At 38.4% G+C, this 17,751-nt stretch overlaps 2 protein-coding genes across 4 annotated transcripts in view; one reads left to right on the plus strand and one right to left on the minus strand.

Annotated features, from left to right (window-relative positions):
- The window catches only part of Pngl (N-glycanase Pngl), a 46,850-nt gene extending 33,020 nt beyond the window's left edge, over positions 1-13,830 (minus strand). The window contains exons 1-4 of one of the 3 annotated variants that reach the window (XM_070084781.1): positions 13,567-13,830; positions 11,112-11,246; positions 9,798-9,950; positions 6,100-6,288 (exon numbers count right to left, since the gene is read on the minus strand). In XM_070084781.1, coding sequence (XP_069940882.1) covers positions 6,100-6,288; positions 9,798-9,950; positions 11,112-11,246; positions 13,567-13,578 — 489 coding nt within the window. In that variant the 5' untranslated portion in view covers positions 13,579-13,830. Of the gene's footprint in view, positions 1-6,099; positions 6,289-9,797; positions 9,951-10,054; positions 10,124-11,111; positions 11,247-13,348 lie in introns of those variants that run through there. The other 2 variants (XM_070084780.1, XM_070084782.1) reach the window with 2 other exon arrangements.
- Positions 1-17,751, plus strand: part of LOC138852672 (uncharacterized) — an 84,401-nt gene that overhangs the window by 39,203 nt on the left and 27,447 nt on the right. The window lies entirely within an intron of this gene.

Here is a 17,751-nt window from a genome sequence, read left to right on the forward strand (position 1 = left end):
AAGGAAGGGGTAGCAGTAATGTTGAATGATCAGTTATGGAAGGAGAAAAGAGAATATGAATGTGTAAATGCAAGAATTATGTGGATTAAAGTAAAGGTTGGATGCGAGAAGTGGGTCATAATAAGCGTGTATGCACCTGGAGAAGAGAGGAATGCAGAGGAGAGAGAGAGATTTTGGGAGATGTTAAGTGAATGTGTAGGAGCCTTTGAACCAAGTGAGAGAGTAATTGTGGTAGGGGACCTGAATGCTAAAGTAGGAGAAACTTTTAGAGAGGGTGTGGTAGGTAAGTTTGGGGGTGCCAGGTGTAAATGATAATGGGAGCCCTTTGATTGAACTTTGTACAGAAAGGGGTTTAGTTATAGGTAATACATATTTTAAGAAAAAGAGGATAAATAAGTATACAAGATATGATGTAGGGCGAAATGACAGTAGTTTGTTGGATTATGTATTGTTGAGTAGACTTCAGGATGTACATGTTTATAGAGGGGCCACAGATATATCAGATCACTTTCTAGTTGTAGCTACACTGAGAGTAAAAGGTAGATGGGATACAAGGAGAATAGAAGCATCAGGGAAGAGAGAGGTGAAGGTTTATAAACTAAAAGAGGAGGCAGTTAGGGAAAGATATAAACAGCTATTGGAGGATAGATGGGCTAATGAGAGCATAGGCAATGGGGTCGAAGAGGTATGGGGTAGGTTTAAAAATGTAGTGTTAGAGTGTTCAGCAGAAGTTTGTGGTTACAGGAAAGTGGGTGCGGGAGGGAAGAGGAGCGATTGGTGGAATGATGATGTAAAGAGAGTAGTAAGGGAGAAAAAGTTAGCATATGAGAAGTTTTTACAAAGTAGAAGTGATGCAAGGAGGGAAGAGTATATGGAGAAAAAGAGAGAGGTTAAGAGAGTGGTGAAGCAATGTAAAAAGAGAGCAAATGAGAGAGTGGGTGAGATGTTATCAACAAATTTTGTTGAAAATAAGAAAAAGTTTTGAAGTGAGATTAACAAGTTAAGGAAGCCTAGAGAAAAAATGGATTTGTCAGTTAAAAATAGGAGAGGAGAGTTATTAAATGGAGAGTTAGAGGTATTGGGAAGATGGAGGGAATATTTTGAGGAATTGTTAAATGTTGATGAAGATAGGGAAGCTGTGATTTCGTGTATAGGGCAAGGAGGAATAACATCTTGTAGGAGTGAGGAAGAGCCAGTTGTGAGTGTGGGGGAAGTTCGTGAGGCAGTAGGTAAAATGAAAGGGGTTAAGGCAGCCGGGATTGATGGGATAAAGATAGAAATGTTAAAAGCAGGTGGGGATATAGTTTTGGAGTGGTTGGTGCAATTATTTAATAAATGTATGGAAGAGGGTAAGGTACCTAGGGATTGGCAGAGAGCATGCATAGTTCCTTTGTATAAAGGCAAAGGGGACAAAAGAGAGTGCAAAAATTATAGGGGGATAAGTCTGTTGAGTATACCTGGTAAAGTGTATGGTAGAGTTATTATTGAAAGAATTAAAAGTAAGACGGAGAATAGGATAGCAGATGAACAAGGAGGCTTTAGGAAAGGTAGGGGGTGTGTGGACCAGGTGTTTACAGTGAAACATATAAGTGAACAGTATTTAGATAAGGCTAAAGAGGTCTTTGTGGCATTTATGGATTTGGAAAAGGCGTATGACAGGGTGGATAGGGGGGCAATGTGGCAGATGTTGCAGGTGTATGGTGTAGGAGGTAGGTTACTGAAAGCAGTGAAGAGTTTTTACGAGGATAGTGAGGCTCAAGTTAGAGTACATAGGAAAGAGGGAAATTATTTCCCAGTAAAAGTAGGCTTTAGACAAGGATGTGTGATGTCACCGTGGTTGTTTAATATATTTATAGATGGGGTTGTAAGAGAAGTAAATGCGAGGGTCTTGACAAGAGGCGTGGAGTTAAAAGATAAAGAATCACACATAAAGTGGGAGTTGTCACAGTTGCTCTTTGCTGATGACACTGTGCTCTTGGGAGATTCTGAAGAGAAGTTGCAGAGATTGGTGGATGAATTTGGTAGGGTGTGCAAAAGAAGAAAATTAAAAGTGAATACAGGAAAGAGTAAGGTTATGAGGATAAAAATATTAGGTGATGAAAGATTGGATATCAGATTGGAGGGAGAGAGTATGGAGGAGGTGAATGTATTCAGATATTTGGGAGTGGACGTGTCAGCGGATGGGTCTATGAAGGATGAGGTGAATCATAGAATTGATGAGGGGAAAAGGGTGATTGGTGCACTTAGGAGTCTGTGGAGACAAAGAACTTTGTCCTTGGAGGTAAAGAAGGGAATGTATGAGAGTATAGTTTTACCAACACTCTTATATGGGTGTGAAGCATAGGTGATGAATGTTGCAGCGAGGAGAAGGCTGGAGGCAGTGGAGATGTCATGTCTGAGGGCAATGTGTGGTGTGAATATTATGCAGAGAATTCGTAGTTTGGAAGTTAGGAGGAGGTGCGGGATTACCAAAACTGTTGTCCAGAGGGCTGAGGAAGGGTTGTTGAGGTGGTTCGGACATGTAGAGAGAATGGAGCGAAACAGAATGACTTAAAGAGTGTATCAGTCTGTAGTGGAAGGAAGGCAGGGTAGGGGTCGGCCTAGGAGAGGTTGGAGGGAGGGGGTAAAGGAGGTTTTGTGTGAGAGGGGCTTGGACTTCCAGCAGGCATGCGTGAGCGTGTTTGATAGGAGTGAATGGAGACGAATGGTTTTTAATACTTGATGTGCTGTTGGAGTGTGAGCAAAGTAACATTTATGAAGGGGTTCAAGGAAACCGGCAGGCCGGACTTGAGTCCTGGAGATGGGAAGTACAGTGCCTGCACTCTGAAGGAGGGGTGTTAATGTTGCAGTTTAAAAACTGTAGTGTAAAGCACCCTTCTGGCAAGACAGTGATGGAGTGAATGATGGTGAAAGTTTTTGTTTTTCGGGCCACCCTGCCTTGGTGGGAATCAGCCAGTGTGATAATAAAAATATAAAAATAATAAAGTGATAATGTGTGAGTGTGGTGAAAGTGTTGAATGATGATGAAAGTATTTTCTTTTTTGGGATTTTCTTTTTTTTTTTTTAGTCACCCTGCCTCGGTGGCAGATGGCCGACTTGTTGAAAAAAAAAAAAATCCTTATTTATAACAGGTTAAGTAAAACAAAAAAACTGAAGTGCAAGTACATATGTTTTACAAGCTCTAAATAAAATTAATAATTAAGTTAATATTACATGTGATTCTCTCACAGAAGAATTGTTTGGTGTTTTTATTTCTTACTGTCACTCTATCACAGAAGAGATGATGATTCCCTTTTGCCCAAAAGCAATTGATTCTAGTAATAGCCATATGGGGCTTTGCTTGCCAATTTCAATGGAAATGTTTTTTTTTTTTTTAACAAGTCGGCCGTCTCCCACCAAGGCAGGGTGGCCCAAAAAGAAAGAAAATCCCCAAAAAGAAAAATATTTTTATGAATATAAATGAGCATTCAACCCTTTCAAGTCACTGTGATGAGGCATAGAAAAAATTATAGAATGAAACAGAAGAAAAATCCAATCCTGGTATACAAAATATAATAAAGGAAACTATTTACATAGAAACACAGTACATAAGTATATACAGCACCTTATCATAATGTGGACTGTAGTGAATGAAATTTCTACCCAGATTTTAAGTATAATTTTTTTTAACATACCAGTCATCTCCCACTGAGGCAGGATAACCAGACTAAGAGGAACTGTTCACAAGATTTTCCAGTGTTGCTTATAATTAATGAATGTATTCCTCAAAAAAAAAAAAAATCAGAACTCATAAATAAATATGGAGTAACAAGGTTTAATTGCATTACAGAGTATGTAATGTAGTACTACAGTAACAAATCATACTGAGTTTTCAAATTAGTCACAAGGTACCTAAACCATTTTAAACTATCTAAATTAAGCAGAATATTAAAAGGCGACTCAAAGACATTAAAACTTTAATAAGGTCCTACACCTCTTGACACTTAAATTATGATACAGGGTTGCTGACCATTCTCATTGCACTGTTTCTCATTTTTTGTAAATAGCTGTCAGGGTAATTGAACTGAATGTACAATATATTCATTTATCAGAAGACATTTGCTGCATTTTATTTTACTGGAAATTATTTGATTTAGGTGCTCACATACCTCAGGCTTTCAATATCAATGAAACAGGCAAATTTTTTTTAGCACTGTAACAGAAAATAAGGAACAATACAGTAGAGAATATTGTGTGCATGAAACAACCACGTACCATCACCTTCTCTGCTCCACACATGCATCAACAAAGCGACTACATACCACGTGTGTTCAAGATATAAGAAATAGAGGTGCTTTTTTTTAACAGTATAGGAAAGAACCAACTTAGAGTGCTGTATATGTAAACAGACAGCAGCCATGTGCCATCATTGTCATCACCCAATGCAGCATTACATTTTTGTGAAAACAACTGGAGAAAATGTCTACATATGTATTCAATGTACTGTATATGATAATGGCTTACTTTCTCCCTATGTATTAGGCAAGACAAAGCATTCCATCTCTATTACCACTCAGTGTGCAATATGTATACAGTATATATAGTATTTTTTAACACTGTTCATCTCCCACCAAGGTAGGATGATCTGAAGGAGAAATGCAAGCATGCATGAGCATTAGATATGAGTGAATGGAGACAAATGTTTTTTGGGACCTGATGAGCTGTTGGAGTGTGAGCAGGGTAATATTTAGTGAAATGATTCAGGGAAACCGGTTATTTTTATATAGCCGGACTTGAGTCCTGGAAATGGGAAGTACAATGCCTGCACTTTAAAGAAATGGTTTGGGATATTGGCAGTTTGAAGGGATGTGTAATAGGATGGTATACATATAAATGGGGCCATGATATTGTAATTATTTCATGTCACTTTTTATACTGTATCTTTGTTTCTAAACTGTTGTATCTGGGTGCCTCTGCAAAAACAGTGATTATGTATGAGTGAGGGGAAAGTGTTGAATGATGATGAAAGTTTTTTCTTTCTTTTTGGGTCACCCTGCCTAGGTGGGAGATGGTCGACTTGCTGAAAAAAAAAAATCATACAGAAAGGGTTATTAGCCCCTTGCTCTTGTAACATGCATGGCTTATGGAACAAGGATTCTTCTCCACTTCTCCATGACTGCATGTATACATCCCCCAAAATTCATAAAATTTTCCCATAAAGCCACCTTACATTCTTACCTATATTTGGTGAGTATTACATAGTGTATTTTGTAAGGCAAAACATTTAAATTTTGTGTCAAATGCCTCTTCATTTTGTCCAAATATTTTTGTTTTTGACCTAAATATTTCTGTTTTTGGGCACAATAATCCTCCATTTTAGGGAGGAAACACCAACCGCTATACGTTGCCTCATTTAATTTTTTTTTTCTGGAAGCGATTCATGATATTAAACAAGATTTATCTTTATTTGGTGATGAAAAGTTGTGATGGCATCACTAGCGAGTATCACAGCTGTCCTTTTACTTTACTTTCTAAGACAGGTTCCAGTGAGTGATGTTACAAGTACAGTGGACCCCCGCTTCATGATCAGCTCCCAATGCGACCAATTATGTGAGTGTATTTATGTAAGTGCGTTTGTACATGTATGTTTGGGGGTCTGAAATGGACTAATCTAATTCACAATATTCCTTATGGGAACAAATTTGTTCAGTACTGGCACCTGAACATACTTCTGGAATGAAATAATATCGTAAACCGGGGGTCCACTGTATTAGAGCCAGGAAAAAATACTAAAAATATGTAGACAGCCTGTACTGTCTGCACAGACAGCCTATGCTGTCTGTCAGCTCAGTTCATATTTCGCACCACTAAGGTGCTGCCCTCTGGGCCTGCCCCAGGTCTGTGGGAAGCTGGTCCCACACTCTCTCAGCGGCCTACCAGCAAGACAAAAGGCCTACTAGTTCTCCTCTCGTGGGCATGGCCCTACCCGGGCCATGGGCACAACACACAAGCCTGTGTACCCACCACTACTTTACAAATAAAGTAAGAAGCCTCCAAAGACGTTTATCATTTACACCCCGCTACCAGCTTTACCAATAAACCCGTTCACAAATATATTACCTGGAAATCCAATGGCTTTTCATCCTTGCCAAATTCCTTATTCATAATTGACAACTTGCTTCTTGCTCGTTCATGTAGCTCTTGAACCGGCATGCAATGTCTTGCTTTTTCCTGTAATGCTGGACTCTCATATATAAGTACTCTTTCAAATTCTCTAACAAGGTTGGATCTAAGCTTAGATTCCATTTCCTGGAAAAAAAGAAAATGTTTATCAAAAATACAAGAGATACACATTTGACTAAGCACATAAACAGTTCTCAAGTACACACATAAGCATTCATACTCATGTATACACTAGGGTGGTCCACTGATAGGGGGTTAAAAGCCGTTTTCCAAATTTCTCTTACCTCTGTCCTTCGTTGCATTTTCTTCTAGCTAGCAATTATTTGCAACACGAACTTCATTTAGAGGTGCCCCATTGACACTTAAAATTTCCCTCTTCCACTGACAGGGGGTAGAAAATTGGTTCCTGAACTTCTCTGCCTTCATTAGATTCCTTTTTTGGGGGCTAAATATTATTTGCATAATTTTTTTTAACATGTCGGCGATCTCCCACAGGGGCAGTGACCCCCCCCCAAAAAAAAAAAAAAAACTTTCACCATCATTCAAACATTATCACTATCTTTGCAGAGGTGCCCAGACATGACAGTTTAGATGTCACCCCAAACAGCCAATATCTCAAAACCAACCTTTAACCCTTTGACTGTTTCAGGCCCCTTTCTGAAACTGTCATTCTATGTCGCTCAATTTTTGAAAAAAAAAAAAAAATTATTTTTTCTTATGAAATGATAGAGAATCTTTTCCCGATGGTAATGACACCAAAAATTCGAAATTTGGTCGAAAACTCATGGAATTATGCTCCCGCGAAGTTAGCGGTCTCGGCGACATATGCGTATCGGCGATTTCGCCGATTTTGAGCCCTATTTTCAGCCAATTCCATTGTTCCAGTTGACCAAACTCATAGCTATTTCTTTAGAACTCCATTTTATCTATCAGCTGAGTACAAGAAACCTCCCATTTACTAATTAGGACTACCCAATATGGTGGTCAGAAATTGGCAATTTGGCCAATTTCACGCAAACTAAAAAAGATGCCAATTTCAAAATAGGGTCCAGAATAAACAAGGTAGACATTCGTGGCACTAAAATAACATATACTCTGTTCATTAGTCACATCTCTAGGCCCCTCTTATATTATTATTGCTTTCTATTTTGATTTTTTATTCATACAAAAAAATACAAAATTTAGTTATGCAGACTACTGCATTATTGTAAAAATGGTATAAATAATATCAGTGCACTAGTGAAAGAATATTAGACTCCCCAGTTGACGTGTATTGGACGTGTGGTGTGATTTATTTACTCCTGAACATCGGTAAAAATCGAACATTTCCACTACTTTGAGCTCAGTTTCAAGGTCGTTTTCATCGTCAAAGTAATGAAAATCATCTCTATTTCTGTAATATGTTTTCCATTTTATCACCTAAGACCATGAAAACGTGAATACAACGATAAATACTATACGAAAATACACCTCAAAGTCGGCGTTTTATTCCAAAAAAACGATCAGTTTTTTTTTCTCATTACGCAATGTGTGCTGCAGGATTTTTTTTATGTGGTGCACACTGACCACACAGACCCATTCTCTCACATGTGGGCCTACCAGCTTTCTCCCGCTTGATTTGAAGCCGCTAGAATTATTGAGTATATATACGTCAGAAACATTGGCTCGTAAGACGTATTTATACGTCGAAAACAGTCAAAGGGTTGAAGTGCAGGCATTCTACTTCCCACTTCCAGGACTCAAGTCTGGCTAGCCAGTTTCCCTGAATCCCTTCACAAAATATTACCCTGCTCACACTCCAATAGCCCATCAGGTCCCAAAATGTTTTGTGATAATAGGACTCTATTTACAGGCCCTCCAGTGACACCAAATTTTCACCTCAGCAAATGAGAATTCCTAATTATTATTTTTAGTCTTTATTGTTGATTTTATTATTTTTTAAAACACCATCTATCTCCCACTGAGGTGGGGACCTGAAAAAGAAAAAACACTCATCATCACTCGTTCCATCACCGTCTTGCTTGTGGCATGCTGACATTAGGCATGCCGCTGGCTACTTACATTGTACTTCTCCCTTATCTATCCTTACTACACATATGGAATTTATGCCTAGGTATCTACTACACCAAATCACCTAAAACCATTAATAACCCAACATAAAGGCGCTGTGCAGGCAATCGCCCATTCCAGTGCCAGACAACACTCCTCTACTCTTTAAAAGCTTGAACATACATAATATACAAAATATGCACTCATACCACTGTGCCTATTATATATACAGAACGATCAATTCCAATAAAAACTCTTCTCTGAAAATTTTCCTTAATAGCAGCAACAGAGCACACAGGCATAACACAATACAAAAATCTCCCTGACAGCCTCTGTGTCTGACTCAGCCTGTGTAAAAGCTCAATGCACATAAAATGCCCTAAGATCTGGAACTCCCTGCCTAACACATCAAAAGGCCCCCTATCAGCCAGGTGATTCAGTTATTGTTATAAAGCACCTCATCACCTTCACGAAACTAAGACATCATTACGCCATGTCAAATAAAACCAGCTCATCCAATTCTATCCCTGTTCTTCTTCCAGCCTTCCTTCAACTTCCAAACATAATTGGTAACACATTTTGTCCTACTGTATGTCTAATGTAATTAAGTAACTTGCTTTATCTTCACCATCTCTATTCAATCACTCCACAAAACTGAAGATTATTGAATCAGATTTGAAATAATATGTAATCTACGACTCACCATTTGTCATTAGCTACCTTTCTTATTGTACTTATGATTGTTGTAAACTGCATAGTAAGTCCTACTTAGTAGTCTGTCTAGTTCTGAAGTAACATTTAATCCTTATGGTTAGTTTTCCTGAAATGCACTGCATAATTAGTGGCTTTCTATATTGCCTACCAGTGTTTTATTATATATAAACTGCTTTATTAGTACTGCATAAAGAAATAAAAATTCTATTGTACTGGAATATGTATGTTTTTTTCTCACACTTCTGCTAACCAAAAGAGCAATTTAAGCTGCTCTTGGTTCCATTTTTCCCTAAACAGAAAACAGCAAGTCCCATTTTATGAGCAGTGAAGGTTTGAGGTCATTGGTTTACCCTTAAATAAACCCTCTAATTTCTCAAACTTGGTATGGAGTACAGTGGACCCCCGGTTAACGATATTTTTTCATTCCAGAAGTATGTTCAGGTGCCAGTACTGACTGAATTTGTTCCCATAAGGAATATTGTGAAGTAGATTAGTGCATTTCAGACCCCCAAACATACATGTACAAACGCACTTACATAAATAAACTTACATAATTGGTCGCATTGGGAGGTAATCGTTAAGCGGGGGTCCACTGTATTTTTTATTTAAGTGGAATAAAGCAACAGGTTTAGACAAAAAAATTTCACATTCATATTTGCTGATCACACTAAATGCATACTCTCAGATATACTCTTAATTTTTGCCTCCTTGTATTTTTGGCACTGCCTTGTATTTAACATAAACACATCTGCCTCAGTGGGGAATGGCCAGTGTTAAAAAAAAAAATCTGATTTTTTTTAAAGATTCAGATTTCTCAGTATTACATCTATAATACACAGTTAAAAAAAATTGTCTGATAGCAGGTTATTTACTTGTAATTCAGGAGTCAGAGTTTTTGAAAGACCTCCTTTAACAGTTGTTGGTAATTTTTTCATTCTGTCATGCTTCAGCTTTAGCAGTTGTTGTCGGTATCTGCGTAAATTGTTGAGTGGATCATCTTTTGGAAGAATCAACTTATCATTACCCTGAAACACAGAATTTTTCCACAATGAAGGTTCGATTTAAAAAAATACAGCAGCATTTAATTATTTTCAATATATAAATAATGACTCAAAGGAAACACTTGTACCTTCCATGCTTGAATACTGATACATTTCTTCGGTGTTAGAACTCAGTGGCAGATCCAAAGGTCCATTTGCTGAGAAAGGGGAGCAGGGGTTACAAGCACACTGCTTAGGGGCATGTAGTACCTCACAATTCCACACCAAATCAATATCAAATCGTTATTTGATGATGAATGTTTTTACCAAAGGAAATTACAGTCTATTTTTTCTAATGAAATTTGTTACTGACCAAACTTACCACAGATTGGGAGAAAAGTCCTACATGACTGATAAAATATAAAGTATTGCTGGGAAAGCAATGTCCAATTCAGCTTCTCTCATTCCCCCCTCAAAAAAATACAACGACTACTGCACTTAATTTTGTAACTGTCCAATTAATCTAGCTTGAATTAACCAGGTTACTGTACTTGAATTAAGAGAAATGTCTGTAAGTATTCTTGTTAAATATTCAAACAGCACTCACATTAAAGTTATATATGCAAACTTATATACAATACAGTACATAACATTGGGTGTACTCCATTTACATGAGGGGGGCTTTATGCAATCATCCAGTCAAACCTCAGAATTTGTGTGCTTTGTAATTCACATGATTAAATTATACAGTACAACTATTTTACTAAACATTTTGCATACTGCTTCAATTATTCTCAACTTTTCATGAGCAGCCTATTTTCTGTTTGGTTAACACACACCCTCTAAATTGAAAACAAACCATAGGATTTTCTTGAAAATGTGTTGGCTCACTGATTCCTTACAGACAAATCTGTTTTCTTGCTATTAATTTTATCTTAAGTGTGTCAATATTAAGCAGATTAGAATAATATTTAAAGAGCTATACCCAAAGATCAACATTTTAATTTTTAATGTTCTATATATACATGTAAAATTTCAATAATTCAGACAAGGAAAATTTTGCATTATTGTACTTGGGACTTTAACCCTTTGACTGTTTCGGTTGTATAGTACAGTATTTTTTCAGTAAGCAAAAATAAAAAAAACTGTTTAATACTGTCTGAATGTGATAGGAGATGAAGGAAGAAAAAAGGCACACAATCTTACCTCCTCAAACCCCATGAGAAAGAGAACTTCCAAGGCACCAATGGCAGGAATCAATTTTTGCTCCATTACACAGCTGCTCAGATTCACACTGCGGAATTTCTCATTTGAGGGATCCCTTAATATGTTGTCTGCAATCTAAAATCATATTACTTAGCACAGCAAAAACACACAATAAACTCATAAGGAACAATACTAATACAGTATTGATATTACATGCAAGTCACAATATAGTAAATTGAGATTTTAAGAAAAATTATAAGCAGATCTGCTGACTATAAAAGAAAATCTCACTCAGCATAATGCTGGCAATTATTTCTATGATATAAATGTAATAGCACTACCTAACCTAACCTAAGCCTAATTAATACTGTATAATGTAACATCTGGTGTACCCACCAAAAATCAGCTGAAGTATTTAAACCTCCAGAGCCAACATGTTAAATTAAGCATTATAACACTCTGGCAGGTGTATGAAATAGTTACTCTAATACATATAGTTATGGCTAAGCTATAAAATAAGGCATATATTTCTGACAATATATGATCCAATAAGAATCATTAAGATGTCAGGTGGGATAAGATTTTGTTCAGATTTTTAACCGAGAGGGTTAGCCACCCAAGATAACCCAATAAAGTAAGGGAACCTGCCCAATATTTCCACCCATGCCGGGGATCAAACCATGGACATTCAGTATGTAACCTGGGTGGGCTATCAACCGAGCCACAGATAAGAAGAATGAAGCTTCATTTAGGAAAGTACCCAAATATCTGCCTTTTATAACTGTTAAGTGTATATATCTTCTCTCCCACTCCAGATAGTTATGGCAAATGATGAAAACGATACAAGTGCACAGAACAACTTTATTAAGACATTATTGCCTGTGGAAGTTTTTTTTTTTTTCACTCAATCAAGCTTCAATACTGTGGCTGAAATTAGGAGGAAAACCTTATAACAATGTTTCAGTCTTCTTCTGATCATTGTGGCTTGACAATGGTCCAGGACAAATCAAAATATCACCGTAAGGTTTCTCTCCTAATGACGAGTTTTTGGCAAAATGACAAAGCCTGTCAATAACACATTTTGCCCATTTCACAGGCAAAAACATCTCAACAATCTACCTCTCTGCACTTGCCTTTTATCACCACTGGTCAGGTTTGTTAATTGTTTACAGTCATGACAAAGGCTTAAAAATAATGTTACTGATAATATCAAAAAGGCTTTCCTTGGATTATTAACCCCAAAGCACTATAAACCCAGGATAACTCAAGAAAACCAAGCAGTGTGGCTTATTTCTGTTTGGTTCTTCATTGTTCTTCTCCAGGATGCAACCCATAACAGGTACCTATTTATTACCAAGTGAATAAAGGCAGTCGTTGAAGACTTTATTCACATTATCTAACAGGAGGGATATTATCCCAGGATAACTCGAGAAAGTTAATCAGTTTGATTTATTTCCACTGGGAATTTTAGTCCTCTTCCTCAGTATATGACCCATAATAGTTGGCTAATCTATCTTCCCTAGGTTTATACTACACTATGTACTTGTGACCATAGCACATGTACCCTCAAGACCACTGTAAACTTGTATCTTATATACCCAATGCCAAACTTACTGTACCTAATTAAATTTAGACTTGAAAATTTTCAATATATATATACACTATTATAATCAAAGAAAGTGCTAAACCTACACGGGTCATATAGCACTGCTTCAATATTATATATAATTATCATAAGATAACTTAACCTATATATATTATATTATATATCCCAACATTTCTTAAGTTTATTTAGGTACAGGTACACATCCATTGGGGTCATTGGGACTTCCATTGGGGTCATTGGGACTTCCATTGGGGTCACTGGGACTTCCATTGGGGTCATTGGGACTTCCATTGGGGTCACTGGGACTTCCATTGGGGTCATTGGGACTTCCATTGGGGTCATTGGGACTTCCATTGGGGTCATTGGGACTTCCATTGGGGTCATTGGGACTTTCATTGGGGTCAATGGGACTTCCATTGGAGTCATTGGGACATCCATTGGGGTCAATGGGACTTCCACTGGGGTCATTGGGACTTCCATTGGGGTCATTGGGACTTCCACTGGGGTCTTCAATACCATTTAAATATTTTAGATACAACTAAGGATACCTCAAAACAATCAAATAATTTATGAAGGATTACAGTAAAACAATACAATGAATCATTGTCACACACAAATATATACACATTACCTTCAGCAATGTGTCCACAGCTGCGTGTAAGAGTTCTTCATCATTATCTAAGAGAGAGAGAATACAACTAGACATCTTATCCATGGCTCACAAGTGACTTAATTTGTCTTGGTATCCAACTGGAGTCTTCACACACCTCACTATAAATATATTGATCTCTCCCAATTACGCTTGTCTCCATATAATAATAATAATAATAGCACAATATTACGCAGCACCTGAATCCTCATATCTTTCTCGATGTGTTCATCACAGTAGCTCCTTGTTCTTCAAGAACTAATTTATTTTAGGGTTATGCGACGATTTTATTATCCCGTTATATATATAACGAAAAAATTGTGTGGTATTTCTTTTTTTTTTTGCTAGCATGACAACGCTGTTGTTGTTTTAAATACCAAAAATAAGCATTAAAGTAAACTTTCAGGATATATACTGCCTGGGATACACAACTATCAGTGTGTATGTACCAGATCTTGCTCCCGCATGACGTGTTTCAGATCTTCCTCCCGCATGACGTGTTTCAAATCTTCCTCGCGCATGACGTGTTTCAGATCTTCCTCCCGCATGACGTGTTTCAGATCTTCCTCCCGCATGACGTGTTTCAAATCTTCCTCCCGCATGACGTGTTTCAGATCTTCCTCCCGCATGACGTGTTTCAAATCTTCCTCGCGCATGACGTGTTTCAGATCTTCCTCCCGCATGACGTGTTTCAAATCTTCCTCGCGCATGACGTGTTTCAGATCTTCCTCCCGCATGACGTGTTTCAAATCTTCCTCGCGCATGACGTGTTTCAGATCTTCCTCCCGCATGACGTGTTTCAGATCTTCCTCCCGCATGACGTGTTTCAGATCTTCCTCCCGCATGACGTGTTTCAGATCTTCCTCCCGCATGACGTGTTTCAAATCTTCCTCGCGCATGACGTGTTTCAGATCTTCCTCCCGCATGACGTGTTTCAGATCTTCCTCCCGCATGACGTGTTTCAGATCTTCCTCCCGCATGACGTGTTTCAGATCTTCCTCCCGCATGACGTGTTTCAGATCTTCCTCCCGCATGACGTGTTTCAGATCTTCCTCCCGCATGACGTGTTTCAGATCTTCCTCCTGCATGACGTGTTTCAGATCTTCCTCCCGCATGACGTGTTTCAGATCTTCCTCCCGCATGACGTGTTTCAGATCTTCCTCCTGCATGACGTGTTTCAGATCTTCCTCCCGCATGACGTGTTTCAGATCTTCCTCCCGCATGACGTGTTTCAGATCTTCCTCCCGCATGACGTGTTTCAAATCTTCCTCCCACATGACGTGTTTCAAATCTTCCTCCCACATGACGTTTCAAATCTTCCCGCATGACGTGTTTCAGATTTTCCTCCCGCATGACGTGTTTCAGATCTTCCTCCCGCATGACGTGTTTCAGATCTTCCTCCCGCATGACGTGTTTCAAATCTTCCTCCCACATGACGTTTCAAATCTTCCTGCATGACGTGTTTCAGATCTTCCTCCCGCATGACATGTTTCAGATCTTCCTCCTGCATGACATGTTTCAGATCTTCCTCCCGCATGACGTGTTTTAGATCTTCCTCCTGCATGACGTTTCAGATCTTCCTCCCACATGACGTGTTTCAGATCTTCCTCCCGCATGACATGTTTCAGATCTTCCTCCCGCATGACGTGTTTCAGATCTTCCTCCCGCATGACGTGTTTCAGATCTTCCTCCCGCATGACGTGTTTCAAATCTTCCTCCCACATGACGTGTTTCAAATCTTCCCCCCGCATGACGTGTTTCAGATCTTCCTCCCGCATGACGTGTTTCAGATCTTCCTCCCACATGACGTGTTTTAGATCTCCCTCCCGCATGACGTGTTTCAATTATTATTATGATAATCAAGGGGGAAGCGCTAAGCCCAGGATTATACAGCGCCTGTGGGGGGAATGTGGAAGGTATTCAGGCTTAATTCGGGGAACTGGAGCACAGATCCAATTCCCTAGATCAAGAGCCCCCTCACCCACATCAAGGAACCTCCCTTGAGGGGTCCTCCCACACAACGTGTTCAAATCTTCCACACGACATATTCAGATCTTCCTCCCATGCCCACATGCTTCTGAATCTTCCCATGCTCCATGTGTTGAAATCTTCCTCCCATGCCCACATGCTTTTGAATCTTCCCACAATTCATGTGTTGAAATCTTCCTCCCACATCTATGTAACATGTTTGACTCTTTCTCCCACACCCCATAAAACTTTTTGGGATCTTCCTCTCGTGTAACAGAATCTTCCACTCAAATGCATGTTAGAATTTTTCTTTCACACCTACATGTCTTAGAATCTTCCTCCTCCACATAACATGTTATCTTCTTTGATCAATCCATTGTTCTTAGTAGGTGGTGGTTGGTCCCTTAAACCTACTTGCTTCCATTACTGTATTCACCTGAAGATGCCTAATGTGCAAGTGAAGTGTTTCTCTTACCATGGCATCTTTCACTTTCAAAATAAAAAATTACCATTCACAAACTTTCACGCCCACTGCCAACTCCTCATGTACAGGTACTCTTCAGCTACCATTACAGTGCTTCACAGGGACTTTAACTACTTGTTCGCAGATAAGTTTAATCAAGTGAAATGACGATCCAACTGCATTCAACAATACTGCAAATACAGAACTTATACAAATATGTTTTCGGATCAGAACTAACACTTACATGCATGTATACCCAACTACAGTGGTACCCCGAGTTACAAAATTAATTCGTTCCAGAAGGCTGTTCGAGTGCCGTTACCAAACAAATTTGTTCTCACAAGGAATAATGTAAATTAGATTAGTCCATTTCAGACCCTCAAAAATACACTTACAAAAGCACTTACAAAAATACACTTACTTAACTGTTTGAGTTGGGAGCTGTTCAAAACTCTAAGGTACCACTAGTATTATATTCCTTTGTACAAACATATATCATGTTGAAATAAAATATTATTATTGACAAGACCTTCTATATAATGGTGGCAAACAAATCTATATATGTTTATTTGAACATGTGATGTTTGGGCTATCAGCCGATAATTTCTCGTTAGTGCGTGCTCTACTGTGTCCTTTATGCAAAGGAGCTGTATGCGCACTTTTTAAAGCCTCTGAGATTCTACCTAGAGCTAAGGTCTTTCTCCAAAGAATACAGAGTGCTTGTGCTAGTAGTTTTGCATTCAAGGCATCTCCCATGAGGGATAGATATATCAAAATTGTAGGTCAACATAGGGAATAGAACTTTATTTACATACACATATCCTTGTGTGATTTTTGTTCAATTAATTTTTAATCCTTTGTCATTCTTATAACCCCTAAGAGACTCACTTTAATTATTTCTAGAGCCATATCATGGAGCATACATTATGCTGACAAGCTCGTAGTAGAAGTCTTGGTTTTTCTCAGGAACCCAATAAGACAATTGCCTTCTGGTAAGAGAGATGGAGAAGTGAAGTATAATGAAGTTCTAGATTTGGGAGAGGGCAATTCCAAATCACTTACATGAAGGAATAATGACTGAATTCAAAAATTTATGAAAAACCTATTTGAGTTATGGCAAAAGTTATGAGAATCAGTCTTAGAAAGGACCAAATTATGACATACTAAAAGCACATCCAAACCCCTCTTTTTTCGATGATGCACTGTACAACCCCTTTGTGCTTAGCATTTAACTTGGTACATTATTACATTGATGACAAAACAGTAAAAGTTGAGACTTATGCTTAATACCAGTAACACTGTTTACAGTCATCATAAATCTACATTAGGAGCCATTATTTTTTTTTTTTTTTTTCAACAAGTCGGCCGTCTCCCACCGAGGCAGGGTGACCCAAAAAAAGAAAGAAAATCCCCAAAAAGAAAATACTTTCATCATCATTCAACACTTTCACCACACTCGCACATTATCACTGTTTTTGCAGAGGTGCTCAGAATACAACAGTCTAGAAGCATACACACATAAAGATACACAACATATCCCTCCAAACTGCCAATATCCCAAACCCCTCCTTTAAAGTGCAGGCATTGTACTTCCCATTTCCAGGACTCAAGTCCGACTATATGAGCCATTATGTCTTCAATAAAATGATTACCAATAGGTTTTTTTGCTATCAATACAATTCGGTTGTGATTTTTTTTCTTTAGCATTAGTCTGATTATACACCCTTCACAGCAGGGTGCCATGATTTTGGTGATGAGCTCTATCAAAAGAATTAGAGCTACCCCTCTCCATGGCTCAAAAGACCCCCCATCACCAGAATCAAATAGCCTCTGAGGGATCCCCAGTTGTAGCCTAGAGGAGTTGGAGTTCAATCTTAATCCACTCATTTGCCCAGTTACATGAACACTGTCTACATTACAAATGCCTCACTGCTTCCTGTTGCTCACCCCTTTG

The sequence above is a fragment of the Cherax quadricarinatus genome, chromosome 14 (genome assembly GCF_038502225.1).
Source record: "Cherax quadricarinatus isolate ZL_2023a chromosome 14, ASM3850222v1, whole genome shotgun sequence".
NCBI classification, from domain to species: domain Eukaryota; kingdom Metazoa; phylum Arthropoda; class Malacostraca; order Decapoda; family Parastacidae; genus Cherax; species Cherax quadricarinatus.